Source organism: Arachis duranensis, chromosome 9 (assembly GCF_000817695.3).
Source record: "Arachis duranensis cultivar V14167 chromosome 9, aradu.V14167.gnm2.J7QH, whole genome shotgun sequence".
In the NCBI taxonomy this organism is placed as follows: domain Eukaryota; kingdom Viridiplantae; phylum Streptophyta; class Magnoliopsida; order Fabales; family Fabaceae; genus Arachis; species Arachis duranensis.
This window is the reverse complement of record NC_029780.3, coordinates 118047009-118069003: the sequence shown is the minus strand read 5'-3', so window position 1 is coordinate 118069003 and position 21995 is coordinate 118047009. Positions and strand designations below refer to the sequence as shown.

The 21995-nt window shown below is 30.6% G+C and overlaps 1 protein-coding gene across 1 annotated transcript; it reads left to right on the top strand.

Annotated features, from left to right (window-relative positions):
* Window positions 1-5452: 5452 nt before the first annotated feature.
* LOC107467936 (beta-galactosidase 15) lies at window positions 5453-9254 on the top strand. The gene is made up of 12 exons (XM_016087164.3): window positions 5453-5736; window positions 5838-6206; window positions 6290-6433; window positions 6535-6623; window positions 6713-6818; window positions 6907-6994; window positions 7081-7199; window positions 7280-7441; window positions 7542-8189; window positions 8291-8505; window positions 8654-8933; window positions 9037-9254. Exons 1-12 carry the CDS (start codon window positions 5560-5562, stop codon window positions 9142-9144), a joined length of 2505 nt encoding a protein of 834 aa, XP_015942650.1. The 5' UTR covers window positions 5453-5559; the 3' UTR covers window positions 9145-9254.
* The last annotated feature ends 12741 nt before the right edge of the window (window positions 9255-21995 follow it).

Genomic DNA, 21995 nt, shown 5'->3' with positions numbered 1-21995 from the left:
TTCCAGCCCCGTTTAGTATACCAAAAAAAAATATAGGTCTGAAGTTTGTTGTTAGGCCAATTTACTTTATATTAATTTCTTGCATAATTAAGCAAAACTATTCATACACTTAATTGAATTTTTAATCCAACAATAATATTTAATTATCATTAATTTATTTCTTGTTAGTTCTTTAAATTTAACCATTTTTTAATATTATATTTTTTTTTCTTTTTTTTAGTTGAATGAATATAGGTTCATCATCTTCCAAGTAATTTTGTAGTACTATGTGTTTCTTCTTTTTTTTATTTAATTTTTTTGTTTTTATTCTTATTAAAAGAGTAAAACAGGAAGAAATTTGAGAAGTAAAACAAAAATAAAAAGATTAATAAGAAAAAGATGATGATGATGATAAAAAAGAACAAGCAATAAAAGATGAGGAGGAGGAAGCGAAAGAGTTTTGAAATTATGCAGAACTTATCAGAATAAAAATGCACCAAAATTTCTTAATATTAACACATAAATTTCTTAGTTTGTACATCAAAATTTTGTTACAAACCTCAATTAACTCAGAAATGTACCAAAATTATTTAATGACTGCGACGCACAAACTTAGTTTAAAAACAACACACAAAAATAATTGAATTATCAACAAAAGCACATCAATATCAATTTTGGATCAGACAACGTCGTCAATATGGCAAAAATTCTACGATGATGATAACAATAACGACGATATGTATAAGAAGAAGGCGACGATGACTATAATGATGATGAAGATAATGGAGGAAAAGGAGGAAAAAGAAGGAGGAGAAAAAATTCCAATGAAAAAAGAGGAAGAAGAGGAAGAGGAGGAGGAAGTGGTGTTGGTGACGACGATAACGAAAGAGAAAAATAATGAAAAAGAAGGAGAATACAAAATATCAAGAGTAAAAAAGATCAGAAGAAGAAGAATTATATGTTGAGATTAATTCATACTAAAATTATTAAGAAAGATTAATATTTATAACATTTAAAAAGAAGGATCAAAGTTTTTTATAAAAAAATATATATTTTTTAAATTATTTTTTATTTATTTTTTATAATCTTTACAACATTAACTTTTATTCCTCCTAATTTATTCCTCCTAAAATCTTAGTTATTTTTATAATCATTTATTTTTTATTCACGCGGTTTTCTATTATTTCTTCTTTTCATGAGGGTATACTAATTAAATGTGATACTTATATTTTAAATCAAATATATAACATCTAATTTTGTAATATTTTAAATTTTAATAATAATTTTAAAAATATTATCTTGTAAAAAATAATATTTTTTTAAATTTGTCATAGATTTTTATAACTAAAATTACACCATTATTTAAATAAGAAAACTGCGATACTATACAAATTTTAAATTTAAGATACTTTATCACAACTCTCAAATTGTAAAATAATGAACTTGACCATTATTCTATATTTATTTGTGTGTTAACCTATTAATTTAAATCAACAGTTATGGTCATTATTAACCGAAAAAGAAAATACACAACAGTAAAAATAAGATGGGAATAAATCTTTCGTATATAAATAAAATCATAAAGTGTGTATCACTCTTAATTATTTAACTGGTAAAAATAAATAATAATACCAACAATTAAAGAATATATATGCACAAGAACTCAATGCATTTGAATTAGTATAGCGTTTGAATTTATATAGCGTTCTTCCGAGGTCACTCTAAATTCAAAATAAATGGTCTTCTTAAACTCACAACCACCTCCTTTTTTATTCCTCTATTAATATTAAAAGTATTTTTTAATAATTAAATCTTTTAAAGAATCCTTTAGAGTAATTTTTTTTAAATATTTATAGCGGGCTTAAAAACGGTTTTATAGAATTACTTTTTATCTCTAATATTTTTTTAAAAATTATAATTATTTTTAACATTTAATTTGATCCAATTTTATTACTGAAATAAATTAAATTTCAGTTTTATTTTTACTGTTAAATTTTTAAAAGTTAATAATTAGTCGATTTTTTTTACAATTTTAACCCTGTCCAATTTAAGAAAGAATGAGAGAGGGACAACAATGGAACCACACATGCAGAGAGGCAGTGACGAGGAGTGAGGAGAGGTAAGCAAAGGCAGCGATGATGAGGGGATGCAGCTGATGAGTGGTGGTGCTAGGTGACATTTGGGAGGTGAAGGTTGGATTAGGGTTAGAATAAGGTTAAAATTATGAGTAATTTTGAGGATGATGCTGATATATTAAAGGGTAAAACTGTAAAAGAATTTGACTAATTGTTTGCCGTAAAAAATGTGACGATTGAAAATATTTTAAAAACATTAGAAACTACAAAGGGTATACATCACCCTAATATATTATTAATGCATCGTTCAAAAGTCAAAAACATTATGAGAAAGGAAAAACCACTTGGTTCCTAAAGCATGAAATACAATTAGTAAAACTAGCAGTATATAATTAACTAAAGAAAAATACCTAAAAGACAATAAAAAATAGTCCAAACTTATTTAATTATGTATTCTTTAATTATCAATAAAATAATTAAATAATATTAAATATAATAAATATATAGATTTAACTAACATGTGCCTTTAACTAAATTCTAAATGTATAATTATAAATATTACATATTTACGTGTATGTATTCGAGATAAAAAGCATTAATTAGGTCGCAGTATTTAATTTGTTGACAAGATGACACACTCTTTATTTACAAAAAATGTATATATATAAATGAGAGTCCGTACCTCTCTCAAAAGAAAATTGTTATATGCATGCATACCGTATTAACGTTGAATTGAATAATTTTTTGTTGAAATAGTATAAAGGTAGCATGCAATGATGCATGACAGGGAATGAGTGGAATCTCTAATAATGGGTTGCTCCTTCTTCTTGATACATGGTACTTGGAAGGAGGGCACCCCATCGTACATACGTGTGGGACTCAACGGCCTCTTTGGATGCTTCAGCTAAAACAACATACATTCTTACTCATTTTCTCATCCAAAATCTTCATCATCTTCTTCTTATTTTTCTTTTTCAATTTTCATGTATTATCCTCGTTAACACATATATGAGATATGGTTCCATGATTCTTGACAAATAAAACTAGAAAATTAGATTTTTTTTTATTGAGACTTTCATACTTGTATTGTATATATATAATCAATGACTTCCTTACCTCAATATATAATAATAAAGAGTAATTCTCTACTTTTAAACAATTTTACATCCAAGTTTATCTAAGTGATTTGAGTTACACGTTTCTTCTTCTTTTTATTATTTTTCAATTTTGTTAATGTTTTCACCAACAACACATCTTCTTCCTCCTCCTATTAGAATTTCATCTTCTCCTTCTTTTTCATTCTTCTCCTCCATCATCATCATCATTGTTATTGTCGTTGTCTTCTTCTAATACGTATCGTCGTTATCGTTATCATTGAATCTGAATTTATATAACGGATAATTTTTGGTTCATTTGGTATTATACAATAATTTCGTTTTAAGCTAATTTTCGGTTCATTCGAGACACAAGTGTTTCTGAATTTGAATTTATATAATGGACAATTTTTGGTTCATTTAATATTATACAATGATTTTGTTTTGATGATATTTTCGGTTCATTCGAGACGCAAGTGTTTCTGAATTCAAATTTATATAATGGACTATTTTCGATTCATTTGGTATTATACAATGATTTCGTGTTAATAATATTTTCGATTCATTCGATCATCATAGAAGATTTCAAGATCATAATCAACAAAGATATTAGTAAAATGTTAGTGTTGTTGGTAATGACGTAAATAATGATGGAGAAGAGAGAAAAAAAAAGAAGGAGGTGTGATAATATAGTGATGGTAACGATAAAAAAAAGGAAGAGGAGGAAAAAAATAAAACTTTGCAGTATAAATTAAATGACTTGAATAAAATTAATAAAATTGAATGTAAAATTATTTAAATATATATATATAGCGGTGCTCAAAAATAAAATATAGCATAAATATGCGTTTTAGATCATATATCTTCGTAATCCACGTTTGAAATTTTCCTTTTCACTTTGTTTTAAATAAGAAAATACAATGAAAAATAAAAGAAATAGGCATGAGGATAAATGTAAAACTCATCTCTATCTTTACAATTTTTCTTTTCTTGTCTTCTTACGTTTTTTTTTTTGGTGACTTGTCTTCTTACGTTTTGATCCTATTTTAATACTTTTTTCTTTTATATCTCATGTTATTATTTTTTTAAATATACCAAATCAAGCACAAAAATAATATATTTGTCGATATACTTTACTATTTACTTATAGATGCATATATTAACGTATAAAAAATAATTTTAACAACATGCTAAAATATAATAATGTTTGTGTCATTATTATTACTTTTATTTGAATATAAAAATTTTCACTTATGAGTTACCAAAATAATTTAGTCAACTTTAACTCAAAAAAAAGACTCATTACAGAATTATAAATTTTTTTATTTTGATTTTTCATACTTACATTGCATATAATTAATGGGGCAATTAATTAATGACTTCTTTCTTTCAATATAATAATAATAATAATAATAATAATAATAATAATAATAATAATAATAATACTTTTTTATTATTATTTTTTTACCAAAAATAAGAACTCGAACCCATAATTTTTTAGATGAATATAGAAAACTATACTATTTGAGATATAATTTATTGGTTAATAATAATAATAATAATAATAATAATAATAATAATAATAATTAATAAATATAGCATAAGTATGTTTTTTTTCGCTTTGTTGTAAATAAGAATAAGAAAATGCAATGAAAAATAAAAGAAATAGGCATGAGGATATAAGTGTAAAACTCATCTCGATGTTTAATTTTTTTTCTTTTATTCATACATTTTGGTCCTATTTTATACTTTTTTCTTTTATATCTCATGTTTTTATTTTAATATACCAAATCAAGCACAAAAATGATATATTTGCCGATATACCTTACTATTTACTTGTAAATGCATATCTTAACATATAAAAATTAATTTTAACAAAATCCTTAAATTTAATGTTTTTGTCATTATTACTCTTGTTTAATTTGAATATAAATTTTCACTTATGAGTTACCAAAATAATTTAGCCAACTTTGACCCTGAAAAGAATAAGATAAGACTCGTTAATGCTTTTCCCGCCTTTGAGAAAAGATTAAGAATCTCACTATAAAAACATTTGGAACGATGTGTCACGGTTAGATAAAAGAGTGAGTAAAACAAGGAAGAATACTTAAATGATGATAATGAATTTTAAAACTTAGTAATATGGATATGAGATTCCAAGTCACCAGTTTTGAATAGGATAAGAGATAAACAGAAACTTAAAAAGGAATATGATAGATATAGCTGAGATTTAAAAAAAAAAAAATCGTAACCGCTCATCAATCATTTTGAATTTGATAATCATGATAAGATAACTATGATTTTGAATTTTGAGCTTGTAACAACCTAGCTAGGTAAACCCACTATATATATGGACACAGTACATGAACTTCAAATCACACTGAGCATTGAGTAATTAACATACAATCATTATGGACTCAACAAAGAGATTCTTCTCTATAGCATTGTTCTTGTTCCTTCTTAGCTTCTCCTTTTTTGTTTCCACTGATTCGATCCACGTGTCTCATGATGGAAGAGCCATCAAAATCGATGGAAAACGTAGGATTTTGATATCTGGATCAATCCACTATCCTAGAAGTACACCTGAGGTAATTAATATTTATTTATTATAATAATAATAATAATGATTTTGTGTATGTCACGTTCTATAAATGTTCATATTAATTAATTAATTGATTTTATTTGATAGATGTGGCCGGATTTGATTAATAAAGCTAAAGAAGGAGGGTTAGATGCAATTGAAACGTATGTGTTTTGGAATGCGCATGAACCAAGTCGTAGATCATATGATTTCAGTGGCAACAAGGATCTTATTAGATTCCTCAAGACTATTCAAGAAGCGGGACTCTACTCTGTTCTTCGCATTGGTCCATATGTTTGTGCTGAATGGAATTACGGTGGGATTCCTGTGTGGGTTCATAATCTCCCTGGTGTTGAGATTCGAACTGCAAATTCTGTTTATATGAATGAGATGCAAAACTTCACTACCCTCATCGTTGACATGGTCAAGAAAGAGAAACTCTTTGCTTCTCAAGGTGGCCCCATCATTATAGCTCAGGTATATATAATAATAATGTCCATTTAGTTTTAATTTGATGCATGTTTTAGTTTTTTATTCTTATTTTTGTTATTTGATTTTAGATTGAAAACGAATATGGGAATGTGATGGCGGATTATGGAGATGCCGGAAAAGCTTACATCAATTGGTGTGCAAATATGGCTGAGTCTTTGCACGTTGGAGTTCCATGGATTATGTGCCAACAACCTGATGCTCCTCAACCAATGGTATATATACATTTATATTTTTACATGATTAATGTTTTCAAGATTATATATATTATAGTCTCTGATACTAATCTCTATGTGTATATGTTAATTTAATTTAGATCAATACTTGCAACGGTTGGTATTGTCATGATTTTGAACCCAATAATCCTAATAGTCCTAAGATGTGGACTGAAAATTGGGTAGGCTGGTACGTATTTCTCTCTCTCTCTCACTACCTTATATATTTTCTCATTTATTATTGGAATTATTGTCTTGATATTTTCTTCATAAATTAAGGTTCAAGAATTGGGGTGGCAAAGATCCTCGTAGAACTGCTGAAGATGTTGCCTATTCCGTGGCTAGATTTTTCCAGACTGGAGGCACATTCCAAAACTATTACATGGTAAATTATTATATTAATCATAAAATTTTGTATATATAAATTGTTCTAGTTAATTTCGCACTAAATGTGTATATTTATTTTTGGTCAGTATCATGGTGGGACTAACTTTGATAGAACCGCTGGTGGACCATACATTGCTACTTCATACGATTATGATGCTCCTCTTGATGAATATGGTAAAATTAGATTGATCAAGAAGAATCTCATGTTCTAATATTTTCCATGAATGATCCTTGAATAATTAATTAATTATTGTATGTAGGTAACAAAGCTCAACCAAAATGGGGTCACCTCAAAGAACTCCACAGGGTTTTGAAGTCAATGGAAGAGAGTCTTACAAACGGGAACGTTTCTCAAATTGATTTTGGCAACTCTGTCACGGTACAAAAATACATGAAAACAGAATTACAACTTTTCATTATTTTTTCCCTCTAATTGAATTTCAACAATAATTATTTCAGGCCACTGTGTATGCCTCAAACAAATCATCAAGTTGCTTCTTGACCAATGCCAACACTACCACTGATGCTACTGTTTCATTTAGAGGAAGAACCTATGCAGTTCCAGCATGGTCTGTGAGCCTTCTACCTGATTGTCAAAATGAAGAGTTTAACACAGCCAAGGTATCATATAACATAATTAATTAAATATTTTAAGTTTAATTTATTATTAATTATTAATTAATTAACTTGTATGTTTTGTTGTTGTTATAAATTATAAAAGGTGAATGTGCAAACCTCTGTGATGGTTAAAGTAAGCAACAAAGCTGAAGATGAGCCAATGTCTTTGAATTGGACATGGAGGGCTGAGAACGTTGACCATGCTCTTCTTGCTAAACTCAACGCCTCTGAGTCAGCACACGAACTCATTGACCAGAAAGATGCTGCTAATGATGCTAGTGACTATCTCTGGTACATTACAAGGCTCCAGCTTGATCAAGATGATCCTGTTTGGAGTGATGATATGTCCCTTAGAATCAATGGCAGTGGCCATGTTATCCATGCATTCGTCAATGGACAACATATTGGGTCTCATTGGGCCACTTATGGAATTCACAATGACAAGTTTGAGACAAAGATAAAGTTGCAGCCTGGAAAGAACACTATCAGCTTGCTTAGTGTGACTGTTGGACTTCAGAATTATGGGAGTAACTTTGACAAGTGGCATGATGGTCTTGTTGGACCAATTGAGTTGATTAGTAAAAAGGGTGATGAGACCATAATCAAGGATATCTCTGAACACAAATGGTTGTACAAGGTTGGATTGCATGGTTGGGATCACAAATTCTTCAGCAGTGACTCACTCTTCGCTTCCCCTTCCAAATGGGAATCTCAAAGTCTTCCCACTAACAGAATGTTGACTTGGTACAAGGTAATTACGATTCTCAGCTATCAGCTATCATTTTCACGTGATTAAATTAGTTAGCATTTAACATACTAATTGTGGTGATCTTGTGTTTATTTAATTACTAGACAACGTTCAAGGCTCCTCTGGGGACAGACCCTGTTGTGGTGGACCTGCAAGGTATGGGCAAAGGCTATGCTTGGGTTAACGGCAATAACATCGGCCGTATCTGGCCGAGTTACTTGGCCGGCGAAGATGGTTGCAGCGATGACCCATGTGATTATCGTGGCGAATATGATGACAAAAAATGTGTTTACAATTGTGGAAAGCCCTCTCAAAGATGGTAAAATGTTAACCATTAACATAATAATCTGTCACTAATTAAAATGTGCTGGAAACTTAGGTGCAGTTAACTTCACGTGAAGTTAATATCTGACTTAAAAAACCCTTAGATGATTTGACTGATTTGATTAACGTGACTGATTATTTAGGTACCATGTTCCACGCTCATTCTTTGTTGAAGACGGAGAGAACACATTGGTTCTGTTTGAGGAGATTGGTGGAAATCCATCACTTGTGAATTTCCAAACAGTGACTGTTGGATCTGCATGCGGAAATGCACAAGAGCACAAGACATTGGAGCTCTCATGCCAAGGTAGACAAATCTCTGCCGTCAAATTCGCAAGCTTCGGCGATCCGCAAGGTCTCTGTGGATCATTCTCCAAGGGAACTTGTGAATCCCACAATGATGCTCTCCCTATTGTTCAAAATGTAAGACTCTCTTACTCCTAATTATTATTACATTGCTTTTGTGTTTCTACTAATCAAGTTGTTAGCAAGATACTAATTTGAGTTGATGTTTTTAATGTTGTAGGCATGTGTTGGCAAAGAAACATGTTCAATTGATGTTTCAGAGAACACATTTGGTGCAACAACTTGTGGAGATGTTCCTAAGAGGCTTGCGTTGGAGGTGGTCTGTTAGAAGGGGATTAATTATAATTAAGATAATGGAGGCATAGATTTTTAGGGTTAGTTTATGGTAGTATATGAATTTTGTTTTTTCTCATTTAACAACTTGTTAATTTGAGTTTTCAAATTAGTATATCATTAATAACAAAACAATATGTTGATCGATTATTTATTTGTTCAGTAGATTAGATAGTTAAATCAAATCTTTTAGTTAGCATTCAGCAGTATCTATTAAGTGGCATTTTAAAATATAATCTAAACTTATCTTTTAGTTAAATAAAATTAATGTTTGTTGTAAACTAAAAATCAAAATTAAAATTTGTTATGAAAACTACCGTAATTTTTGTGAAAAAAAATAATTAATTAAAAAATAAATTAATAAAATATTATATTTAAATACTGAATAAAAAATAATATTTAAAAGATGAATAGCCAATTTTTTTTATTTCCATTTGACCGATACAATTCAAAAAAGAAAAAAAAAGTAAAAAAGAGCGAGGAGAACACATCATATAAATCTTGAAAGTCAACAAACCACAACTGACTAATGTAAGTCTGAAGGGCAAAAGGCCGGTGAATTTGATTGGGATGTAATAACACGTGGCAATATCACATTGGCTTGACTGTGTAAGATAATAATCTAGTTTGGTCATCATTGACTATAATATCACACTTATTTTTCACCAACTAATTATTGGTGGCTGACGTTGTTTTCTTTAAATACACTTTCTTTCCACAATTCTTCATTTCTTCTGCTGCTTTTTTCCGCCCCAAAATTTTTACTATAATATTTTTTTATTATATAATTATTTTTTTAATTTAAATTATGTAAGTACAATTTCTATAAACGTACTATAATTTAGATAGTATAATCTTTCCGTTTAAAAAAACAGTATGCGCTTCTCTATGTTTACTTGTGTGTATGTTTTTTTAAGAATAAATTAATATATATTTAATTTAGTGATCATGAAGTGTATTCTTTTTCCGACCCATTTAATAAAAGAAAAAACATTACCTTCTTCTTAAATCTTAACCACATATATACATCTGACATGATTTAATTATTTATTATAGTGAATGATCCCTCGTGGACATAAATGAGTTACAAAATTAATGTTATGTTTGTTTCTACATATATGTATGGAGTATGGAAGACTCTGATTCCTTTCAATTCAAGCATTAACAATGTTTCTGATTTGCTATCCCTACAAGTGCTTCACCATTATCTTGTCGCAGCGCGATTCCAGGATTTTATTTTATTTCTCTGAAGCACCTTTAGATTGAGAGTGTGAGTATCATTTTAGAGAAGCCAATCCATGCATCTTGTTAGAATTTTATTTATTATTTTTTTAGGTGTTACATATCATGGGAAATCGTGGAATAATTCTTGATTACTAGACCATATAATATTACTCTACTTAACAACATTATCTCTTTTAATAATGTGATCATAAATGTTTTGAGGAAATAGAGTGTTCATGCAGATTTCTTGATTAATTTCCAACGATTGCCAATAACTCTTTTGTCCCCATCAATTGTCACTGTTGAATCATATGTTGCTATATATAATCTAACCTATCTATATATAGTTTTCAATAACCCTAACACACACAAACTATATATAGTATTGTTCCACATTAACATGCATTTACTAGTTAATTATTAAAAGGATATATTAAGATATATGAACAAGTACAACATTGTGGAGCCATGCAATGCATAGTCAATTTCAAAATTATTTTATAAGTGAGAAGGAAATTTGTTGGCAAAAATTGATATAAAATAAATATATGGTTGAAGACAAACCGGCTGAAGAATGAGGTGAGAGAAAGTGGGTTTGTGAGTGCCAAAAGCTTCATAGTGCTTTGCTGGCTCACCGCTTATTACCCAATCAATATGCGTTGTCTGTGGATTTTTAAATACAAAATATAATAGCTTATATATAAAAATTATTTTTAATATAGAAATGAAAATAATATTTTGGTTTAATATTAATATTTGAAGTGTATTATAGTATTGTGCAAAAAAAAATTGTTCGTATTAACTAGAATGTTAATACATATCCAACATATACCTTGCGTGTTACAAATTAATGACCACGTCCAACACGCATCATGCATAATGACTCTNGCTTATCCATTGCCTTTTTTTTTTCTTTTAATTATATGTGGGAATAGAATTTAGTGGCTGAAATTGTCACTCGAATTTCACTTTCAAGAGCAATGTGTATATGAGGCCTATAGGACCAACCTTAAACTGCATATAAGAAATTAGAAGTGCAAAGAACCCTAAAAAAATTAAAAACTAATGATAGAGTGATACTAATTTCTATCTATTTCATTGTTAGATGTTTTTTAAGTGGAGTTTTAAATATTCTTCTGATACGTAGTTTTGAATATTCATTTGAATGTTAACGTGAGTTAAAAATAAAATTAAAAAAATTAATTGATATTAGTTGATTTTTTAGTTGGACTAATAAATAGAGGAGTGATAGAAAACAAATAATTTTTATAATTTATAATTATTAAATAATTATTAATGATGTTTTTAATGATGTAAAATTTTATTTAGTAGTATAAAATAATTTATTTTTTTTACTAGTTATATACTGATCAAAATTTAATAAAATTGTAAGACTTTTCGAATTGAGAATAATATTTTGTATAGTGATGGATATAGCTAGAGATTTTATGACCTACCAACAAAACGTTACGTTATGTCATGTATGATAGAAATACACACTAATTATGTTCACTAATTAATGAACCAATAAGAATATGCGAACTCTGATTTCGTGAGTTTTCCTTGGAATCTATATATGAGAGATGAGATAATATTATTATTCTCTTGGATGTAAGAAGCAGTGTCTCCTTCCTCTACTGTCTAGAAGTATATATACGGCGATGTGATGTGTCAGTCCAAATTAGAGAAGAATCTTTGGCATATATTATCATCAATCACTATCATGGAGATAATCAATAAGCATGTGTGTGAAGTGTGATTGATATATATTCAGGGTTTTCTGCGTTGTAAATCTAAAATCCTTGTTGTTTTGAGCTGTATTAATGTGTATGGTTTCCATATCTTATCATACAGATTTATGCACATGACAAGCTAGGCCAGGATATATATGACATATTCCATATAGTTTTGTATCTTACGGAATTTGTATATATATTAGGAAATTAATTTACCAATTTCACACATTCTATACTCTACTTCTAAGAATAAGGTTAACTTTTCTTATCTTAATTAAGGTACGGTAAAGTTAAAACGTAATAATTTGATGTTCTATATGTTAGTCTATTACTACATTATTCTTTATTTCCATTTATGTCCTTTTCATTCTCAACCTTTAGACAGCATTATTATTATGAGTATGTAGCTGCACATTGTTTTACCACTTTCTTCGTCCCAACACCCTCTCAATACATGTATGGAATAAATTTGGTGACCAAGTCAAAAGAAGTAACAATACTGAAAATACCCCACCTTCTAGACAAATTAATTTTCTTATATATATAGACACTAATTTACTCATTGACTTGTATATCATTTTGTACTATAAAAATTAAATTAAACTATTTATTAGTAGTTCGCTAAGGTTTTTTATTCGATCAAGTAGTAAACTTCGCCAAAGGGAGTTAGTTAAATGGAAGTGGACGAGCCAATGACTAAGAAGTCGCAACTCTAAATTTTATTTACACTATGTTTGATTGGAAAGAAGATGAGTGAAAAAAATAAATAAAAAATAATATTTTTTATTTAATTATCAAACAAAATAAAAAAATTATGTAAGTTCTACTAAAATTTTTTTTTTCTATCACAAGTAAAAAAATAAAAAAATGTTATATTTTTGTATTTCTTATATTACTCTTAATTATATTATTATTAACAATTATTAATGTAAATTTAGTTTTAATATATTATTATAATAGAAATTCATATTTAAACATGATATGTATTAAATAAATAATTTAAATCAAATACAAAATTATATATTTTATAGTATTTATATAATTTTATATTATTATAAAATTTTTTTTCAATTTTTTTCTATTCAAACATAAATTTTTTTTTCATCTATTTTCTATTCATCCAAATAACACACAAATAATTTCATTTTTTTTTATTTTCTTTTCTCTTATTTTTTTTCTTTTATTTTTTCCCTATATCCAAACAAAGTGTTAAGGATTTGCTAAAAGGGAATTTAAATCTCTAACACTTTTTAAAAAGACGGATAAACTAACAATTTTAAATTGGTTAAGTGGACACCTTTCATTATTACCAGTTTTACCCACATATATAATTAAAAGCTAATTCCTAAAAGTTCTCCGGTATTTTTTTTAAACATATTTTTAAAAGATTTTGACAAATTTCAACAATAATATTGACATATGATTTATATGATAACATTATTATAGATCTCAATTATGAAATTGAGCTTTGTCTTACTTTTTCCTGTAATATTGAAAATATTCAAAACTCTCTTGAAAAAGTGAATTAATATGATATAGAAAATGCTTAGTTAGCAATGAACTTAGTTAGCAATGCTTTAAAGAGAGTATAAGGAGTATTGGTGAAAAAAAAATGAACTTCTCGTTATACAAAAAAATAGAAGAAATTAAGAAAATCACAGTATAATATCCCTAGTTACTTTTATATATAGCTCCACTAATAGCTAATTAACTTAGTTAGCAATACTTAAAGAAACTATCTAACGTTTTTCTACAAATAACATAACTAACTGTTAGTTACAATTTGTCAAAATAGAATATGCTAAAACAATAAAATTAACTAATTTACATTTTTATAATCCTCCCTCAGGTTGGAACTAATCACTCCACTTGAAGAGGAGATCACATCCTCCCTCAAGCTGGAAATGCAAATCAAACACTCCTAGCTTGTTGAGTAGCAAATCAAATGGTCTTAGTGCAAATGCTTTTGTGAGCAAATCAGTTGTTTGATTAGCTGTATAACTGGAAATAATTTAAACACACCGCACTGCATCTTCTCCCGTACAATGTGATAATCTATCTCAATGTGTTTTGTTCGTTCGTGAAAAATTGGATTTTTGTGAATTGATTATCACAATACAAAATGATTGGTTGCGAGTGATAAATCCCAAACTCAAGAAGAAGAAATAATAACCATTGCCTCTCTCTAGTTGCTTGTGCCATAGCCCGATACTATACTTCGGAGGAAGAGCAGGCCACCGTGGTCTATTTTTACTCTTCCAAAACACGAGGGAAGATCCAAGAAAGTAGCAATACCCGATGACTGAGCGTTTGGTGTCTGCACACGTATCCCAATCAGAATCAACAAAGTTGGAAAGCTTGAAATCATTCTTGGAGGGGAAGAATAACCCCTTCACTGGTGCTTGTTTGAGTTAACCAAGAATGAGCAATGCAGCCTTAAAATGTTCATCAATGGCGCAATCGAGAAATTGGCTGAGTTTACCAAGCGCATACACAATATTCGGACGTGTATTAGTCAAATAAAGGAGTCTCCCACACAACCTTCTAAATTTTGTCAAATATGGGAGCTTAGAGCCATTATTCTCAGCCAGTTTTCCATTGTAAAGCATAGGCACACTTGTTGGTTTTGCCTTCACCATCCCAAACTCATTAAGGAGATATAAAATATACTTTTTTTGGTACAAACCAATACCCTGAGAATTGCATGCTACCTCCATTCCGATGAAGAACTTCAGCCTTCCCAAATCATTGATGCTGAGTTCAGCATCCAAGGCTTTCTTAATAGCATTAATCTCAACAACATTATCTCTCGATAACACTAAATCGTCCACATACACAACGATCACTACTAGTCCATTGCTGGTGCACTTAGTAAGAAAGGAATGATCATAACTGGATTTAAGAAAACCGTGCTGCTTAAGAGAACAACACAGCCGCAGATTCCATTGGCGACTCACCTGCTTTAACTCATATAACGATCGATCAAGTCTACAAACAGATTTGGCCGAAATATTAAGTCCTTGTGAAGCTGTCATGTAAACTTTCTCATATAATTCACCATTTAAGAATGTCGTATTAATATATAATTGGTGCAATGGCCAACCGTGGAGTGCTGCTAGGGTCAAAAGGACTCACAAAGTGGTCATCTTCACTACCGGGCTAAACGTATCAAAATAGTCATAACCAACTCGTTGGTTGTACCCACGAGCCACAAGTCGTGCTTTGTGTCTCTCTACACTATAATTCAGGTTGAATTTGACTTTAAATACCTATTTACAACTGATAGCACGGTTTTCCAGAGGCAAAGAAGTAACGATCTAGGTCTTGTTTCTTTCAAGAGCGAGCAACTCCGCACTAATAGTGTTTCTCCAACATTCGTAAGCCACAACCTGCTAATATGTTTTTAGCTCCTTGGTTGTGGTCAGAGTAAGGAAAAAACCTCTGAAAGGTGGGGACAGCTTCCCATAATGCACCATTTGCGATAGGTCATACTTCCGTGAATTAGATTGTAAGCTAGAGCAATTTGTCCTAGCTAGCATGCAATGATAATCACGCAAGTAGTGTGGTGGTCTGCTTATGAAAAAAAGGTACAGATGAACGATTTGGATGCAAGGACTCAGATGAATCCGCCAACATGCTAATTAACAACTAAAGGATGGGATGAATGAGATGCAGATGCAGAACGGAAAAATACAAAACTATCCAAAAAAGAATAATAACAAGTAAAAGGATCGAGTAGTGCAAGATCCGAACTATGGTTGGGACCAACAAATTGGAAGAATCCATAGCAATATTAAAATTGGACAGCATGTACAGAAAAAAATATTCATAAAACTCTATATCCCTTAACAAGAAAATCTCCCTAGTGCCAAGATCAAACAGAAAAAAAACCTTGTGTACCTGATTTAAACCAAGAAAAATGCTCTTTCTTGCCTTCTTATCAAACTTTTTCCTACCGTGGGCTAATGTAGATGCATAGGCCAAACAACCGAATGTTCTAAGGTTACTAATATCAGTATTTTTCCCATATAAAGTAGAAAAAGGTGTTTGATACTTCAAAATAGAAGATGGCAGTCGATTAATTATATGCGCAGCTTGACCTATAGCAAAGTTCCAAAAACATTTAGGTAAACTAGATTGAAACGTCAAGGCTCTTGCCATATTGAGTAGATGTTGATGCTTCTTCTCAATAATACTATTTTGTTGAGGAATTTCAACACAAGAGACTTGACGTAAAATGTCTTGTGTTTGGTAAAAAATAGTGAGTTTATATTCTAGACCATTATCTGAGCGAATAAATTTGATCTGAGTTTGAAATTGTATTTTAACAAAATTGACAAAATTCTGCATTAAAGAACCTGCTTTAGATTTCAACTTCATAAAGTAAATCCACACAAATCTTATTGTGTCATCTACTATTGTTAAAAAATACTTGAATCCTTGCATTAAAACAACTGAATTAGGTCCCCAAATGTCTACATGTATCAAATCAAAGCTACGTGCACTTCTTAACTCACTAAGAAGAAAAGGTAATTGCTTTTGTTTAGCCAAGTGGCAAGAATCACAAGGTCTATTACATTCAACCCTATTGAATTTTACACAAGGATAAACCTTCCTAACACTTTTAAATGCACTATGTGGTAAGTGACCTAGCCTATTATGCCACAAATTAGTAAGAAAAAATTGATGTTGTGATACCAAATCTGTTGTCCCGATATTCAAACTAAAAGCTGATTTTCTATTATTATTACTTTCTTTTGGTTGATGCATGATGCTGTCCATAGATGTAGAAGGAACTAATGCTAATGATGCATGCAAACCAGCTAGTGTATCTAATATGTACAACCTCTTACATGCTCTAGTTGTGTAAATCTTCTTTAAAGTTTGGCTCTGCATTTCAGCACCATTATCAGTAAAAACAAATTTACAATGCAAGTCTTTTATAAGCTGAGAAATAGAGAGTAAGTTGAAATTGAAACGGAGTATGTACAACACATTAGTGAGATATAATGTGTCTAAACATACCACAGTTTCACGAATATTTGAGATTGCGTAAGATTCATTTGGCAATTTCACCAAAATTGGCCTAATATGTCTAAAGTTGTAAAAAATGCAGTGAGTGCGACACATGATCAGTTGTTCCTGTGTTAAGCACCCAAGAGTTAGAGATTTTTTTTTTTACTGATAATAGATGTGGAGTATGTGAGCTCATGCATAATGTGTAAGCAACTAAAGTTGTACCTCCCTGTCCTGCATTGGAGTTTTAGCTTTCTCTTATGCTCTCTCCATGGCAAGCCAGTGCACATTCTTGTTGAAGAAAGGCAACTAGTGTATCTATCAAACTCTGATTGAATGATGGTGGGTCGTCCTTCTCTTTGTCCTGCTTCAAACGACCGTCACTGTCATCATTTACTTCAGTAGCAATGTGATTAGTGCTGCTAAGTTGTTCACTTTCGTTGGCTGTTTTTGCCTCTGGAGGTGTGGTGGAAATCCATGCTTGTGATAGCATGTGTCCACCAAGTGTCTTATCTTGTGACAGTATAATCAGCTATTAGGTGAGTTTCTTCGACTTTGTCCACCTCTTCTACCCTGCATTCCTTGTCATCTCCCTCTAAGAACGCTATTATCATTGAAATTGTAAGTGGAATTGGCAAGAGCTGCAAAGCTCCTGGTCTCAGTATTCATCCCATGGATTTGTTTCTCTTGTTGGGTAAGCAAAGGGAACATTTCATTCACATCAGAAAACGGCTTCATTAGCATGATCTGCGATCGGACGCCACTAAATTGCTCATTTAGTTCGTGTAAAAATCGAGCCGCATAGTTTTCTTTTTTTCGATAACTCCTAACTACTTCAAGTCTTCATTCACAATTCACATCACAGCTAACACAGAATGGAACGAGTTCGAAACTCTCAATGTCTTCCCAAATTGCCTTCATTTTTGTGTAATATTCTATAATATTCAATTCCTCCTGCTTCATATCATATAATTATTCTTGTAATTCCACAATTCGAAATAAGTCTCCATGATAATATCGATGCTCCAAATTTGACTACAGATCTGCCGCACTCTCGTGCCAAGCTACGCTCTGAGCTATGTCCTTGCTTAATGACAAATTAATACATGACACTACGTATGTGTTACACTTATCCCACGCCATGAACTAGGGATGGTTCTTAATTGGTTTAGCAATCAAGTGTACCGTCAATAAATCCAATTTTATTCTTCGATCTCAAAGCTTTCTTCATAGATCTAGACAAGGAGTTGTAATTATAGGTATTCAACATGACTGACACTATAGAAACTTCAAGATTCTCACATGGATGGAGGTAGTAAATGCTCGACAGATCTGCCAAAGCATTCACACTTGACCTGGCTCCCTTCGAGTTTGGATATGGAAACCTAGAGTTAGAAAGCTTTGGTAGCAATCTCACTATGCTTCGAAGCTCAGCTGTGGTTAGATCTGAGTTCTGATCGTGATTTCCTTCTATGTCTGAAATAGAGACGTCTGCCCTTGAAGCAGAATCACAGCTCCGATCTGCAACTGTTCTTCACCTCTCGTCAGATTCTACATCTTTCATACTCACCACACCATGTGAAAACCATGCTAAAGATCAGAATTGAGAAAGGGACATGTGATAGGAGTAGAGGGAGTACTGGTGAGAAAATAAACTCCTCATTATACAAAAAAAAAATTGAAGGAATAAATCACTCAAGTTGAATATGCCAAAACAATAAAACTGGCTAATTTATATCTTCATCATCCTCCCTCAAGTTGGAATTAATCGCTCCACTTGAAGAAGGATCACGCATACAATGTGGATGTATCTGCAACAGTCCCATTGTTCCTGGACCTTCAAGAACCCTTCTTCCACAATGGTAACCCCGAGCCACTCTTAACTAGCTCAGCCACCTCCAACGCCCCCAAATCTCTACTGCCAACAGCATCCCTGCCAAATTTATTCCTCGTCATCAATGCCTGATTGCTTTGTGTTTTTTCCATTCTGAATTTAGTATTTTGTACTAATTTTATGTTCAAGTGGGGGATGAAGATGTAAATATGATACATTGATGGTTTGGCGAAGTGGCGACTGGTTTTATGAGTGTGTGCTTGAGTTGATTCAAATGAGTGAGGGAGATCTACAAAAGTGAGAGTGAGGGGGTGGATTTTGATTCTTGTTCTGAAAAGTGGTCGAAGAATAATGGAGATAAAAAAAGCGATAAAAAGGGTATTTTAAAAATTTTATAAAATTTTTAATGGAGTAAATTTTAAATTTAAATTTAACAATGAAATTTTTGTTAAATAATATTAATCTTCCATGAGTACCATGTCAATTTAATATTTTCGTGATTAATTTTATTAACGGTCAAATTTTATATAGTAAAAAATAACTATTTACTCCATCTATCTATAAAAGATAAAAGAGATTTCATTTCAACTTTTTTTTTTTTACTTTTTTGTAACAAATAAAAACTAAGCCTATTATTCCGGCTAATATACATTTTTGCTCGCCACAAGAAATATGTACGTAAACCCTTCATGAAGATTCGAATCGTGAGCTTGATTCGTTTAATCAGATCATGAATGAGGGGTGATGCATGTATTTAATTCTCCAAACATAATTTGGAAAAAAAAAAAGAAAGAGCTTTGAAACGAATCAATATATATTATGTTGTTCACATGTGAGGTGTGACTGCGGCAGTTTTCCAGCAGCAACGCAACAACTAAGACTAAGCAATACTCTTATATCATTCTATGTACATTTTTTTTTCTTTCATAACATGTGAGACAAAAAGTATACCTCACCAATTATTAAATCCACATTGTTTATTATAGTTTATCTTATCTGATAATCCCCCCGAATATATAAACTAATTAAGATTATATATTTATAATTTTGATATTAATTTCACAGCCGAAAAGAATAACAAAATTAAATAACAATAAGGAAGGAATAATGCACTATAGCTTATGTTTATGATATAAGAGTGTTGCAGAGCCATAGAAATTAAAATTATTGATCAGGATACTACTGGCACGATGATAATCATTTAAAACCAATGATTAAATAGGATTTGGTCATATACCCTTTGTCCCAGCTAGCTTTTGCCACTAATGATTTGCATTATTGTCATGTCTCAACCTCCAATCAATTTTTTTCTTTATAAAGTAATTAATTATTTTGAAAATAGGAGAACCCTTAAAATATATAAATCAACTCCGATCCACAAATAACAAACTGGAATGCATAGCTTAGTTTTGGAAAGATCTAAAAAGAAAGGTTCTAAGGTACAAATGCATAACACAATCTTCTAATAATATACAATTGAGTTCATATTATCATGTAGCCTAAGCTAGTTTGGTAGGTCAGTTATTAATTATCATCCAATTAACTTAAAAGAGAACCCTTTCAAAACAGTAATTTTCAATGGCGCAAATATATATTAGTATAGATATAGAAGTCATAATAAACATATATTTGTTAACAAGATTACTAATGTCAAAAAATTTATTAATATTGAAAAAATAAAAATCTAAAATTTAAAAATATTTCCATCTAAAATAGCTTTAGCAAGATCATAAAATATAGAATTTAGTTATCTTTAATATATTATTTTAAAAGTATAATAAAATTAATATTATTTTAAATTTTATTATTTAAGTTTGTTGAATTTGGTTCATAAACAAAATTTGGAGAGAAAATATTCAGTTTGGTCCGTGAAGTTATACTCAGCTTTCAATTTAGTTCTTGAAATTTCAATTGTCTCAATTTAGTCTCTAAACTTTTTAAATTGTAATCATGTTAGTTTCTGCCGTGGTTTTTATCACAAAATCAATTAAAAAATTTAGAGATTAAATTGAGACAATTAAAATTTTAATAACTAAATTGAGATTTGAGTGTAATTTTAGAGACCAAATCGAGTATTTTCTTAAATTTTGATGTCAACCTAAAATTAATCCATAAAACATTGCGCAAAAGAATGTGGTATGGGTAAAAACTAAAAAGAGTGAAGTTTGTGGAAATTTGGGGTATAATGATGTCACTGTTTACAAAAGTATCCGTTGTATTACACAAAGCAAAAAGAAACCGTTACTCTTTGGGAGTGACAGGACGTGGGGCCCACGCGCCCAACGTTCACGGCGGGAACCGCCAACTGGTTTCGAACCACAACTTTTGTTGTTTGGTTCCGCCGATATGCGTGTTGCTCTCCTTTGCCTTTTTACCGCCAGAGTAACGATCCAAAAACACGTGGCGTGTCCCAGACCCCACCACGTGTCCATCATCTACTCTCTCCAGGCACAGCTTCCTATAAAGAGGATTGCATCTATCTGTTACGCCCACTACATACTCGACACGTGTTCATGTGTCATTAAGGCTTAGCTGTGTCTCTAGTGCAACGGCTTAAACCCGTGCAACACAAGCTCTCTTTTCTTCTCTCTAATTTGAACTAGAATCATCAACTCTTTTGACCTATCCCATGAGCCCATGACGCTATTCCACTCTCATATAATCATTTATTTACATAATAATTCATTTTTATTAATTATGAGGTCAAATAGGTGGAAACTCAAGTGCAGTCCACTTCACGTGAAGTTGATATTTAAAAGTGTTAAATGATTTGATTGATTTGACTAATTTTTTATCTAACAGCTTTCGACTATAAACTTCACGTGAAGTCGACTGCACCTGAGTTTTCACCGATCAAATAACAATAATGAGAGTAAATACTTTTTCCGTTCTCTTGGAATATTTGTTCAAAACTTAAAATATTTTTTATAATTTAAAATTTTTTAATTAATTTATTAATTATTTAAATAATTAGTCTAAATAATTCGTAACACATGAAAAGATTACTATATATAAAAATCACTTAAACTAATTATT